Below are 14071 nucleotides of genomic sequence, written 5' to 3'. Positions count from 1 at the left end.
TGCCCGTTCCTCTGGAACATTAGATTCAACAATTTCATTCAAAAGAAATTTGCCTGTGTGAAATTTGCTGCAGCCCAGTGACTTCACTTGTTTCCACAGATGTACATTTACCACAGCAGCACCACCAGCACTGCGTCGCCATATCCTCCTGGCTGCTGGTGTTTGACTCTTAGTTGTGGAGGCCTCTTCCTCCTCCACACACCATCGTTTCTCTGCACTGTATTCTGACTCATATAAGTAGACCCGAATGTTTGATTAAATGAGGAGGGGGTAAAATGGAGAGAAGTTTAACATTGTTCATATGTGTATACTACTCACATTGTAATGATACAAAGCTTGTTGAAAATTGGCTTTAGATTTTCCCTTTAAATAGCCTTGTATACAGGAAGTCACAGTTTTACACTGCTGTGCATTTTTGTCTTGTATAAGATGTTAACTCTCACAATAAATGTCAGAACATATTGACTGTACTAGCCACAATCATTGATGTTTAATGTGCCAAGTGGATAGATGTACACTATCAAGGCTGACAACTCCTAATGGTTGATGCAGCCCTTGGTAGAGTCGAGATCCTGGCTTGACCACTTGAGATGAATCCCTTTCAAGTGACATTTCATATGAGATCAAGTTACTTTCATGGTCACTGGCCAAAGCACACCATTAGCATTCAGCATGTGCACACTCTGACTCTAACTGCAAGTCCTCCACACACGACTGCTACGTGACTACAAAGGATGAATACAAACTGTCTTTATGCAAAATAAAAGTGAATGATTGTGATTCCCATCCTTCCTCTTGAAACAGTGTACAGTGATGATGCTGCAGATTGTACACAGTAACTCTGATCTTCTTACTGTACTTTAAGTTGGGACATTTGGGGTGGGTGGTCTTTGCATATATACCTTGACTCCACTTCTCAATGGTCAATGACATTCACAGGATCAGTATGGAAAAAAGAAACAGGACTTGAATGAACTAACCCACACAGACACACTAGACACACAAGTGAGAGCCATTGTGCTCCTAGAAAGGAGTAAACATTTGATCAGCAGAATCGCTTATGAAACAAAGGTAGATGTATGCAGAAATGACTATTAGTCAAAGCAGTGCAGGTCATCTGTCTCTCTTGTCTTGATCACTCCTACAGGCCAAATCTACAGTGACACTGGGCCAATACTGCAGATATTTCTCTCAATCGTGCTATGTCAATGTGACAGACATTGACTCACAGAGAGAGCTTTGGAAACGGGATATCGATAGTTTCTTTCCTGATGAGGTGGCAAGTAAAACTCACAAGGCTTCATTTACAAAGATTTAAAGTTAGATTCTGCCCAGACTTTGATCTGTATAGTCCACTTGGCAAATCTGACAAGGTCTTGGCTGCTCCTTTGCAAATTAGAATCCTATCTATCTATCTATCTATCTATCTATCTATCTATCTATCTATCTATCTATCTATCTATCTATCTATCTATCTATCTATCTATCTATCTATCTATCTATCTATCTATCTATCTATCTATCTATCTATCTATCTATCTATCTATCAAAGCATCTGTATTTCATTACATTTATCAGATTATCGCTACAATCCTCTCAGATGCACAACAGCACCTCCAGGAGGAATCTCTTGACATTACATACCTGAAGTGAAGTTATTTTCACTAATTTGTATTATACATTTCAGTATATAATCTCTTTATATATTATCTTTATATTTTGTCAAGTTTGCAATAACTGTGATATGTACAGGAGGAAAGAAGAGCTTCAAATAATAGGATGGTCAAGTTCCCATGTAGGAACCTCTGAATCACGTACTTTCCATCGGCGGACTGTGTTGGTAGAACATTCAATACTGTCACTTCCTCCCCACGTGAAGTGCTCTATACATGTGAAGAGCAGTGACTACATCCATTCACAGCTGGTTTCTTCGCGTTTAAAGGCTCGCACATCACATATTCCTATCTTATGATTATCGATAGCAGGACTATGGAGTCCGTAAAGGAGGAGGCGCTGTTCGCGGAGGACTCTGAGTATGAAAACAGCGAATTATCAGATAATGAAGTGAGTGAACTGTTATCATGCTAACATTGGCTAACGTTAGCCAGCTAAAGCTAACAACTGTAAAAATACTGTGCAGCACTCAGAAAAGTATTTTTTGTTCGTACAGAATTATTGGGAAATTGCTGTGTTATTGCCACAACCTATTTTTAATTTTTACTGTTGCTTTAGTTTTGCATGTTCTGGATGTGCCTCTACATTGGCAGTACGTGTGTTTGGATGTAGAGCAAAATATATGAGTACATACTTTCTGTTTTCTTTAGCTTCAAGAAGCCTTTTCAAAGGGGTTGTTGAAACCAGGGATGAACGTTCTGGTGGATAAACCCAAAAAGTGCGTCAACAATGTGGTGAGTGGACTCAGAAAAACATACCTTGATTGTCAGATTTCATGTCAAGCTTTGGTGTGCTTAGTTGTCGCATGTAGGACAGAAAACACTTTTGATATGATCTAATCAGAGTTTTGTCATGCCCTCATGAAAACGTAAGAGGTATTTACAGAACAAATGTTGTTGTTGTTGTTTACTTAACATATGGACATTTGATGATACACTATCTTGGGTGTGTGTTGTGATACAGGAGGGTTTGAAACAGTGTCTAGCTGACTTCCGAAAAGACCTCCCCTGGGTGGAGAGGTTGGACCTGACCAACCTGCCGGCTGAAGACGTTCTTTCCAAAGTTGAAGGGAAAGTTTCAAACGTGGCCAAAGGAGATGTCAGTGCGGACGATGATTTCCAGAGGGAGATGTTCTTGTGAGTGACCATAACCTGATGTACAGTTTATTGAAAATTTTATGTTACTAAACTCATTTTGACTAAACGGTCACAGCAGGGCCATTGAGCAACGGTTCTGAAGCTTTTTGAAATGCCCCCCTTTGTTAAAAACATCTTGTCACTGCTACAGACAGCGTATCTACAGGTCCTTCATGTTCTGTTTGTTAACTAACAGCTATCGTCAAGCTCAAGCTACAGTCCTAGAGGCACTGCCCCTCCTAAACAAGCATGGCATAGCCACCAAGAGGCCTGACGACTACTTTGCAGAGATGGCGAAGTCAGACCAGCACATGCAGAAGGTGAGCTGTTTCTTCATTACGAGGATCTTGTGTACTCCAAGATGATGCAGCAAAACAACAAATTCAAAGCTCTTAATTCTAGAGCTGCAATAATTAGTAGATGAGTCGATCGACACAAAATGCATTGGCAACTATTTCAGTAATTGATTAATTGTCTGAAAGTCATTGTTCAAGTAAAAATGTGAAACATTTGCAGGAACCAGCTGCAGTGCTTTAGGAACTCAGCACAGCTGCTCTTCCCATGAGATTTGAATCCAAATGTTGGCACCAACAAAGATGCTTTCTCTTCCTCTGTCCAGATCAGGAAAAAGCTGATCTCAAAGCAGATGATACTTGAGAAGTCAGAGAAGGCCAAGAAACTGCGTGAGCAAAGGAAGTTCGGCAAAAAGGTTGGTGTCTGTTTTTTACTGCACTATTACTGTTACTGAATTCCTTTTGCTGTTTGTTGTTTATTGGAGAGGGGTAGCAAATATGGAGTAGAATGGAAACGATGTTGTCTACTTTAACTCCAGTGTTGTGGTAAAAATACCCTTTAACCTATGGGACAGTGTTGCCTCTGTATGTGAACTAATAGGAAGCATTAACATGAATTTTGAATGGGTGCCAGGTCCAAATAGAAGTGATGCAGAAGAGGCAGAAAGAGAAGAAGGCTATGATGTCTGCTGTAAAGAAATACCAGAAAGGTGAGTTTGTTTGTCTGGCTTTATTCATTCTTTGATATTTGTGAAACCTAATAACTTTCCCTGCACACACACACACACACACACACACACACACACACACACACACACAAAGCCGGAAATGTGACATTTATGACATTTATTGTGCACTGGGAAAAAGGGAACCACTGGAGATTGCTTTACCTCCTGTGAACCAAAATCTGAACATGTGAGAATGTTCTCAAGCTGAGATTTAAGATCTCTGATCATCCCCACTCCTAGGAATGACTGACAAACTGGATTTCTTGGAAGGAGACAAAGTGGGTAAAGACTCTTCTCAGGGCTCCAAGACAGCATTGAACAAAAAGGGGTAAGGTGTTACATCTCAGATGAGCACACTGCAATCATAAATAATCAAGCATGACTCTTAACATTTGTGGCAGTTTCACAAAAAGTAAAAATGTTCCTGTTATTTTGACAGCTCTAATGCCAAGAGGAAGTACAAGGACCAGAGGTTTGGCTTTGGAGGCAAGAAGAGTGGAATGAAGTGGAACACCAAGGAGAGCTACAACGATGTTTCCAGTTTCCGTGCCAAGGTGGCTCATGCAAAAGGCGGCAAAGGAGGCAAGAAAGGCAAAGGAGGAAAACAAAATGTGAGTCACACACACATAAAACACTGCTGACTGATTTAATACATTTTGACAATTTGTCAAAGGAAACTGTAAAGTAACTAGAAAAACATTGTTTCCTGTGCTGTAGAGAAGTTCATTTTTTCCCTCCGCTTGTTTTTACAGAAACGCCCAGGCAAGTCCGTACGCAAGAAGATGAAGGCTCGCTCATAAAAAAAAAACTGACAGAGGCTAGAGGCCAGACTTTGTTAGTTCTGGGCAGGATTTCCAACACCTGTTCCGAGTCTCTCCTCAACATACAGCATGAGACATTTGGAAGAACATGAGCTTTTCGTCTACACTTTTTGTACAATATGCCGTCAGCAAAATGTCTCTGGATTTAAGTGGAGGACCGTTGAAGCCACAGAGAGACATCCTGCCATATTTCTAAAGAAGCTATTTGAAGGACTGGTGAAGAAAAGGTCTCCCTTTGCAGAAATGGTGAACCCACTGATGGACTACTTAGAGCTACCCAAACCACAAAGCTGTTTTCCCCAAAACAAAAGACAGAATTAGAATTTGACAAAATGTCTTTTCTTCTGTATTAGGTGTTATGGACCAGTTGTTATGGTCTGTGGGACATAATTGTCTCTATGTGCCTATTTGACGAGGTTTTAAAACCACTTTCTGTCATTACACCTTAATATCGGCACCAGCCTCCTTCTGTCTAATATACACTGTATTTTTTCTAACTAAGCTCCTTGACACATTGATTCTCTCCCATGTGACATGACATTTTATAATATTGAACAGCTGTTAGTTTTGCCCTTTACCATTCATTAATATGATTAGTGTGTGATGGGCCAGTGTGCTTGTATAGACCTGTGCAAAGGTTTCCCCTGCAAGTTCTTTCTTAGTTTGCCAAGATGGAAATGCAAAAGGGCAGCCTCGGGCAACGACACCTGTATGTTTGTGTGATAGACAAATAAAAATAGGCAACATAGGTGCTCACTTTTTGGAGGTTTTACATTTACTTGTGTCTTACTTTCTGTCTTGTTCTATTTTGATGAACGCAGGGCAGATTCTTTGTGCTTGGTGACATCAGAGCTGGATCTGAAGAAATTGAGTCTCTTGTCATTGCGGTTCGATGGGAGCTGGAGAAAAAATAATGAACAGAATTAGCATTTAAATACTATTACATAAGACCAAAGACATGTTCACACTTCTGTGGTTTCTTTGGATTTGGGTCAAAACTCTGGGTCGATTATGTTTTTGTAATTACAGTTGGATCATAACAGCTGGGATTGAAAGAGTTCTCTACTTCCTTTGGAGAAACAGAATCAATACTCCATTGTCTATTTCCAGAAATGCCCATGCATGTAAACTCAACATCATTAAGACTCATTTATTCATTGAATTTTATTTTCTAACATTGACTGAAAGATTCGGTATGATCACAGTCAGTGACATACCAAACAGTAATTCAGGAACAGAAGGTTATGTGCTTTAATTCAGGTCCTCCAGCTAAAGAGCAGCCTCTGCTCATAATGCCTGTCAATGCCATGCTTTCCTCACCAGTGGAGTTGAAATCCATCCTATCTCCTGACTCTCAGTCTGTGGCATGGCATATTTCTTGGTGGGCTCCTGGCGGGCTTTGTGGAAGGCCTTGATGAAGTCCGCTGGAAAAGAGAGACATACCGTATGGGTCTAATCAGCAACACAGATGTGCTCAAGCATTCATTTTCTCCAGCAGCTTAGAAGAACCCAGTGTTTTCTTTAGTTTCAATGGGATCGATGTAAACTTACAGTTGTCTGCAATCACTTCTACTGGTTTTCTGGACATTGGGTTGTCAGGCAGGACATGTACTAAGAAGAAGTGGACACACACACACACACACATTGTTAGAGAAGAGGCAGTTACAATGCAACAATCTGTACAGTTTCATGTATCAGCAGATGGTATAACTGGTATAACTATACATTTTCTGTAATGTTCACTGTCATGTTTTGCTCCAGCTGTCCAGCTTAGTGCTGATATTTCTGTTCACATTTGGATCACAAGTCATGTCTTGAATGGTTAGCTCTGTGTGTACTTCCTGTCAGAGAAATGATGTCAGCTCCACTTTTGGAAAAAAAAATATCACTATCCCTGCAGAGAAAATCAATCCACACCTGAGCACACACAGTCTCTTTTAGAGCTGTTTTTTTTTTTTTTTTATTATTATTGTTATTTAGCTCATCTGCACAGAGAGAGGTCGGCAGGCGACGCTAACTTTAGCTTACTCACACTTCCTGTATGGGTTGATGCTGAACTCCGTGTGGAGTTTCTGCAGTCTTTGCTCTTTCCGGATCATCTCAACGCGAATTGCATTCTGATGAACCCAATCCACTTTATTGTTTCCTGCCATGTTTTTTTTTTTTTTTAAAGAAACCGAGAGCTGCTAAAGCAAAGAGGCTCTCGGTGACTTGTAGGAATTCCTATCTGATTTCGCTGCCTAGCAACAGTAAACGCTGCCTCGCGCTGCAGTAACGGGACTGGAGCGCGCGGTGGAGCAGCGCGCTCAGGTTTGGTGATGGCGGGCGAGCAGAAGAGCGCTTCTTGGTCGCGGCAGTGTTCCTTTGCTCTGTATCCAGAGCTGGAAATATTCACTTCCAGTATCCCACACGATACTCCAATACAAGTTAAAGTCCTGCGTTCAAGAGGTACCCCAGTATCAGCAAAATGTGTACTAAAGTACTTATTGTACTTAAATGTCATATGTGATGTTTTTAGATGACTCTTACTGCTGCATTCAAGTGTATGTCGCATTTTACGGTTGATTTTAACCACTGAGCTCAGAAAAACAGCTGTGTTTATTCAGAGAATTTTCTCAACCTATAAAAAAAGCTCTTAGCCCTTCAGTTTATCAGACACTCAGTTTTCACTACACACAAAGGACATGAAAAAAAAAATCTGAAATGTAACTAGTAACTAAAGCTGCTGAACAAATTTAGTGGAGAAAAGTCCAATATTCCCCTCTGAGAGGTGGGGTAGAAATATATACGGTTGCATGAAAAGGAAACAGTTAAAATTCAAGTACTTTAAATTTGTACTTCAGTGCAGTATTGAGTAAATGTACTTAATCATTACGTGACATTAAATATTCCATCTGTTTCTTCGCTCTGGTTTACAGACAGACATCAGCAATAATAATAATAATAATAATTCTGCAACATTTAAGTTCATTTTTCACACTTTGGGATCTGTAAAACTACAAATCTTGCATATGTAGTCTCTCAGGGCTTTTCAGGCTTTCCACCAACTTCCACAAGCCATTTGTTCATCCCAGTATACACTGTATTTCATTCAAATCACTACCGTTTTGTGCCATGTTGGAAAAATCTGCCTGGAGCAAACAAATCCATCAAAATGTAGGAAGAGCGCAGAATGAATGAATGTGTCCAGACTGTGAGGAAGAGGAGCCAGCCGGAGTACAGTGTGATGTTAGTTTTTTGCTTGCATATGTTCTCTTAAGGCGGCAGATGACAGTCTGAGCGTTTTTCTCAGTTCACTCACTGACTGCTGTGATTCTGCACAAACACACACTGACACACTTTCACTGCACGTGCACAAGCCTGCACGGGTGCGCTGGTTTCGTGGCTGTGGGCATTTCACACTGACGAGGAAGAAACTTTAAGGAAGTAACAAGAAGCACCCAGATGACCAGTGACCTTGTGACAGTGTGTGTAAAACAAGTCGCGTGACTTGTGAGCGCACTTGACTTCCTTTGCTCTCACACACATAAATAACAGCACTTTCACATCTTGTAAATATGGTTGTGTGGTTGCTGTGGCTGCCCTGACATCGAGGCTCCGACGACAATCCACTTGTCTCGCATTTCATTTCCCTTTCATTTGGTTTCCCCCCTCCTCTTCCTCCAGCCTTCCTTCCCTCAGATCCCATCTGCTCTTCTCGGAAGTAATCATTTTGGTTTTTAGGCTCTCCCGTTCCTGTCTTTGTTGACTGTGTGAACTTTGTGTGTATGTGCGCGCATGCTTCTCCTCACAGTAACAGACACCTTAATAAAGGTTGAGATGTTCAGCTCTTGGTTGCCGTCTCATAACCTGATTCGAGCTTTATTGGCTCTGCGTGAAAGATATAATGGAAACAGGTAATAACTCAAACACTGGAGGGGCTGCAGGGGGAGATTTCAGTGATTTCAGTGTGGGTGGGTGACAAGTCCCCTGTGGTGTTTGTGTATGTGTGCGATGAAGAGTGAGCAATATGTATTACGGGAGGATGGGAGGGCTTGTGGTGTCAAGCTTTGTTCCCCGGCTCCTGTCACAGTGTCGGACTGAGTTATCATCAAGGCAGCTTTTGAGCTCCTCGGGCTGGGAATAGTAAAAGGCCAGTTTGTGAGTTTGTTCAAACTCCAGTGTCGCCCACATGCAGGGGAAGAGACCACACATGCTGTGTGAGCTGATCAAATGTGACAAGGTTGCAGCTAACTCTTTCCCATTCTCCCGCTCGAGCATGTATAGTTAACGAGGAGCCATTTGTACATCAAGTAATGTGGGTTAACGACGGGGCGCCGATCTCCATCATCATCCCCCGAGTGTTAGCAGGAAGGAAGCATTTTGCTTGGTTTTAACGCGGCTGAGGAGAATTATTAATGGCTGACTAGTGTGTGGTGAAGTGTGTTAAGAGCATTATCCTGTAAAGTTTTGAGGACGTGATTTAATGGCATGTCATTTTCCTCGCTGTGCCACTTCATCAACAGAAATCTTCAAACACGCGGCTTTCAAAACAGCATGTTTGGCGCCTCTGAATGCTGATGTCGAATTTTGGTCGTCGTGGATTTCTGTCCCCTATCATTATCCTAGTTTCTCTCTCCCCCTTTACTTTTTATTCATTAAAAATATTTGAATTCTTTATCTGTGAGACTCCTTTCTTCGGGTGTCGTACACCTGGATTTGGGTAATTGTCTTGATTGACTTGCTGCTCGTGCTCTGAGGAGAGCGTGAGGATGAAATGTGTCTGAAATGATTTCTTAATTAAACACGAAAACATTCACTGCTTTGGTGGGGTGCCAACTTTTTCTACTTTTGACTGTTGACTGCATGATGTGGCCTTTGCAGAGAACTCACTGAGATCACATATGGTCTGATCAGAGTTTCACACCAAAACACATCGGATTCAGATGACTTATTTATCAACTTTGACCATTAGTTACCACTGGTGTGCTGTCTTTCCTCCTAATATCTTTCAGGAAAATGAGAGAGCAGCAGATCTGAAGAGCTTTATCATGATGAAAATCCATCCACAGAGCAAAGCAAACTGTAGCGAGGTAAGTTTGGACTCTTTGATCACACTATCAAAGCTTTCTTTCATGAAAGAAAACCCAACTTTTTTAATATGAAGAAATAATCCACATCCACATTCCAAAAATAGGAGAGGGATCTCTTTAGAAATCCACACAGGATGAGATTTACTTGCAGCCGGAGTGTGAGTGCCTTCTCTCAGACTTCCCCCACCGATCACTTGCTGTCTTTTAAGCTAACCCCATGCCCCGGCACCAGCCTCTGACCTTTCCCAACCACACTGTGTTTTAATTACCACTTGCCCCCATTGCCTGCTAATTAAAACACTATGCCGTGTATTATTCAGCCATTTTCTCCACCATTGCAAACAAATGTGAGGTGTAGACTTTGTCTCATCGCACTCCATCGGATCCACTCTAACATATGTTTGATGGCTAATGACGGCATATGATATTTTTGTGAGAGGAGGAGATGTTCGCCGAGGTGTTTTAACCCGAGTGAAATCCCTCTGTAGTTTTCTTTTTCATTCTGGTCGCTGCTGACCTTTGCTGAGAGTGTCTGTGACTGAGATTCAAAGGAAGCTGGACCATTTTCAATCAAGCACCACTTAATAAAAATGTAAATTGATTTTCTGTTGCACAAATGTGGCCTGGAATGGAATTTTAAAGAGATGCCTTCAGTGAAAATGCACCAGTATAACCAGTGATAAGCAAGTGGTGGAGCAGTGTGGTGACGTTCGAGTTGAAGATAAGCGCAGTGTTTGGTACATATTCATAAATCCAGTGGTAACCCTTGTTTTCTCCATGCCTTTGGTAAATATTTTCATATTTTCTTATCAGAGTGCATAATATTATAAATAAATACTCATCTGACACATTTGAATACTAAACATATAAGTTAATTTTTGACATTGGACAAAAGTTCCATCTTTTTTTGCAGAAAAGTGATGACATTTGACTTAACTGTATTCATCTTAGCAAGTAAAGTGTAACTGAATTAATAATCAGTGTAATGAGTTATGTCAGGGGCACCCTGGTGGGTTAAGATGCAACATGAAGCGTGATTTGAACCAGTGATACATGTCATTCCCCATCTCTCTCCCATCATTTCCAATCATCTCTCTGCTGTTGACTCTCTAATAAAGACATAAAATGTCCCATAGACACTTAATAAATAATGATTTCATGTAAGGAAAAAGGTTGTTGGGGTTACTTAAACCCATATAGACCTCAACATGCAAAGCCTGGTCTCTGGTGTCAGAGACCTGCACTTTGTGTGCCCACCAACCATCTCCATACTACTTGTGTGTAGCACCTATTAAACAAATTAGTGTACAAATGTAATTTGGAGAAAACAGGCTTGACAACTCTTAACTGCTAAAGAAAGATGAGGGTCAAGGCTGAAAAATCTTCCTCCCTGAACAGTCTTATATTGTCCAAATGATATCATGGTACCATATAAACTTGTAAAAACTAAATGCTGCTTTGCACGCACTAATAAAACTTAGATTCAAGTCTCCAGTTTCTCAGCTGACAATAAAGATTTGAAGAATTGGTTTGGGGGCACACTAAGCTGTACTGTGATCTCTGGCGTGAGAAAGTGGCTTTGTGGTTTGGCTTTGGACCCCCGTGTCTGCTGTGTCTGTGGCTGCCAGTCAACCAGAACACTAATCTAACAGCAGATACAATCCCACCCATCCCAGCCCTTTGTCTCCTCACGCACTGCGATAATAATTTATCTTTTCATCAGACTTTTTTTTAGACTCCAGTAGAGGGACCATGAGTGTTTACTTATCTGATTATGGATTTTGACTCTCCTCTCTCTTTTAAACAACTCGTGTTTAGAGAAGCGGGGCACCTTCACGCAGAGGCACACACATATGAACACACACCTCATCTGTTCACCTTGCACTGGAGACAGCAGGTGATAGCAGACCACATGTACTGGTACCTGTGCAAACACACACACACGCTTGTGCTTTCCAGTTTGTTTTGATAGTCTTGAAGGTGTCTGGGGCTCGCTGGAGACACCACGGCCGTGGGAAAGCTGTCTTCCCATCAGATGGTAGTTCTGTGTCACCACTGGCCTTGTCTGTAATCTCCTGTTTTGTCTCACTGAAGGAGACTTTCTCAGGTAGGACAGAAGACAGTAGAGATTACCGCAGTATAGATTAGGAGAGACCTCACTGGCGATGGCTGTACCACCGTGTCAGGCTTGTAATAGAAATGATGGGAGAAAAATGAACAGTTTTTACCTTTCAGTTGTTGTTGCTGCTCAGTGGTGGAGCTGAACAATTGACTGTTGAAATGTTTTATTGCTGTGAGGCTTTCCACTCACTTTTTCACCTCAGTTTTCTCAACCTTTACTGCAAAAAATGAAGTACCCCAGTAGAAAAATACATACAGAAAATGCATTTTCAGCACTGTATATGACGCCAAAGTGATGAAAATTATTTTTTTATTTTATTGCACTTTTTTGGCCCAGGTTGCATATTTGTGCGTCAGTCCTGAGCATGCCACAGAAATAAATGTTTTCAAAACACATAAATTATATTTTGTAGAGAAATTAGTTCAGAAAAAATTGAATTTGAGCAAACAAAAATCCAATCTGTGCTCAATAAATTAATTGAGTGTTTGGTATTATCCACATAAGAACACCATTATAACCTTTCCCACTTTTGGCGACTCACTCTCATTCTGCTCAAACCCTTGGACACTCACTCACAGTCTCAATCTTGCCGTCTCAACATCTCTGCTTTGTGTGCTCGTCTTCACCTGCAAGCTCACTCAAGCTGATAGACTGTTACAGTGTGTCACAATTTCAATGTGCCAATCGGGCTGTCTGCAGGTCCATCACTGGGAGCACTGGAGAGACAGTCAGCAGACACACCACAGCCACCATGTACATTTACTCAAGACTCTGCTTAAGCACAAATTCAAGGTACCTGTAATTGATTTAAATATTTCCATGTTTTTGATAAACTGAAGGACTAAGTGTTACCTTATGGGTTAAAAACATTTTCTAACTTCTTTCTTCCTTCTTTTGCATTTTTTTTTTCAACCCGATAGTCACAAAGATTGGCTGTTTGAAAAGTTGTGATACGTGGTTCTCACAGGACAGACATGGCGATTCAGATTAAACTCACCAAGAGTTTATCAAGTAGTTAGAATTAGGTGAACATAAAACAACTACAGCACTAAAATGCTACATACTCATTAATGCATCTAAAAGAATCAAATATTTTAGTAAAGCACTGACAGGGACCGTTTTACTGCACAGAGAGTACATTCACTTTCAACACTTCAAGCACATTTTACTGACAATACTTAGATTTTTAAGTAATTAACATTAAGGACTTTTACTTTCAGTAAAGTGTATGTGTATTACTTCTTTTACTTAAGTGAAAGATCTGAATACTTCCTCCACCACTGACAGCCACACACATACAGTATGTAGTTTACTCGTTTAACTTGGCAATACCTATAAAGCCAAGGACTTATAATTGTGAAAGTTGCTGTAAAAAAAAAAATGAATTTGATCTGTGACCCTCACACGATTGAGGGACAAGTATAACAGAACACCCTGGCAGCACTGTGATTGAAAACTCTTGTGCTGCATTTAAGGGGCTCATAATCTCGTGACTGCAGCGTCTCGTCTTCATTAGCAGCGGTGGCCTGGAGTGAGGGTGTCAGGTTGATGGGTTTTCTCTGTCTTGCCTGCTAGCATGAGCAAGTGATTAGCTCATCGTTAGCTGGGTAAGTGGTGGCAAGACAGGACACCCCTGGGTTTGAGTGTGCTTATTTGTGTGTGAGAGAGGCAGGCGGTGGGCAGGAACATGTGAGGTGAAACATGAACGTTTTTTAATGTGAGAGATTGTTTGCGCCCCCTGACTCACACCTCGTCGATTTGCTGAAGGAACTGTGTTTTCTCTCTCCGCCCCAATGCCTCACCTATCACCCGCCTCAGTAATGTGTGTGTTTGGCCTTCTGGTGAAGACAATACCACCCAGAGTTCATAACACATGCAGTGTTGCATGTGTTATGAACTCTGCACGACACTCACGCATTAGCAAACACTGCTGCCTTTATTACAGCTCCAGATGCGGCCTCTCATGGATGTAGGCAGGTGTGTTGGGGGCTGCTGGATTGGCGTGTGTCTGTTGTTTTGTGCAAACATACTCTCAAACACACACTCACTCAGTTCATATAGACATCTTAGACAGTTAGGTACGCACACTCGTTCTGTCCCTGTCTCTTCCTGTTTATCCTCAAAAGTGAGCACGAGTCATCTGGTGAATACACATCAAATGGATGAGGTGCTGGTCATGGGATTGACATACCTGGAAAGGAGGATGACAGCATGCATTGCATCAC

At 41.3% G+C, this 14071-nt stretch overlaps 2 protein-coding genes across 2 annotated transcripts; one reads left to right on the top strand and one right to left on the bottom strand.

Moving 5' to 3' along the window:
- Positions 1-1859: 1859 nt before the first annotated feature.
- Positions 1860-5407, top strand: ebna1bp2 (EBNA1 binding protein 2). Its single transcript, XM_070960857.1, has 9 exons — positions 1860-2064; positions 2325-2408; positions 2638-2810; positions 3007-3130; positions 3430-3519; positions 3738-3813; positions 4072-4159; positions 4271-4442; positions 4584-5407. Exons 1-9 carry the CDS (start codon positions 1969-1971, stop codon positions 4629-4631), a joined length of 951 nt encoding a protein of 316 aa, XP_070816958.1. The 5' UTR covers positions 1860-1968; the 3' UTR covers positions 4632-5407.
- Positions 5351-6877, bottom strand: cfap144 (cilia and flagella associated protein 144). The gene is made up of 4 exons (XM_070960858.1): positions 6685-6877; positions 6204-6263; positions 5973-6076; positions 5351-5551 (listed from the first exon to the last, which is right to left on the bottom strand). Exons 1-4 carry the CDS (start codon positions 6803-6805, stop codon positions 5456-5458), a joined length of 381 nt encoding a protein of 126 aa, XP_070816959.1. The 5' UTR covers positions 6806-6877; the 3' UTR covers positions 5351-5455.
- Between the last annotated feature and the right edge of the window lie 7194 nt (positions 6878-14071).

Source organism: Chaetodon trifascialis, chromosome 4 (assembly GCF_039877785.1).
Source record: "Chaetodon trifascialis isolate fChaTrf1 chromosome 4, fChaTrf1.hap1, whole genome shotgun sequence".
In the NCBI taxonomy this organism is placed as follows: Eukaryota; Metazoa; Chordata; class Actinopteri; order Chaetodontiformes; family Chaetodontidae; genus Chaetodon; species Chaetodon trifascialis.
The sequence above is the reverse complement of the archived record's forward strand: the minus strand, read 5'-3'. Positions and strand labels throughout refer to the sequence as shown.

Coding starts and splice junctions, on each gene's coding strand:
- ebna1bp2 (XM_070960857.1), top strand. CDS start 1,969: ATGATTATCGATAGCAGGACTATGGAGTCCGTAAAGGAGGAGGCGCTG. Junction 2,409..2,637: donor AAAAGTGCGTCAACAATGTG/GTGAGTGGACTC, acceptor GTTGTGATACAG/GAGGGTTTGAAACAGTGTCT. Junction 4,160..4,270: donor ACAGCATTGAACAAAAAGGG/GTAAGGTGTTAC, acceptor TTATTTTGACAG/CTCTAATGCCAAGAGGAAGT.
- cfap144 (XM_070960858.1), bottom strand. CDS start 6,805: ATGGCAGGAAACAATAAAGTGGATTGGGTTCATCAGAATGCAATTCGC. Junction 6,264..6,684: donor CATCAACCCATACAGGAAGT/GTGAGTAAGCTA, acceptor ACTTCTTCTTAG/TACATGTCCTGCCTGACAAC. Junction 5,552..5,972: donor GATGGATTTCAACTCCACTG/GTGAGGAAAGCA, acceptor TTTTTTCTCCAG/CTCCCATCGAACCGCAATGA.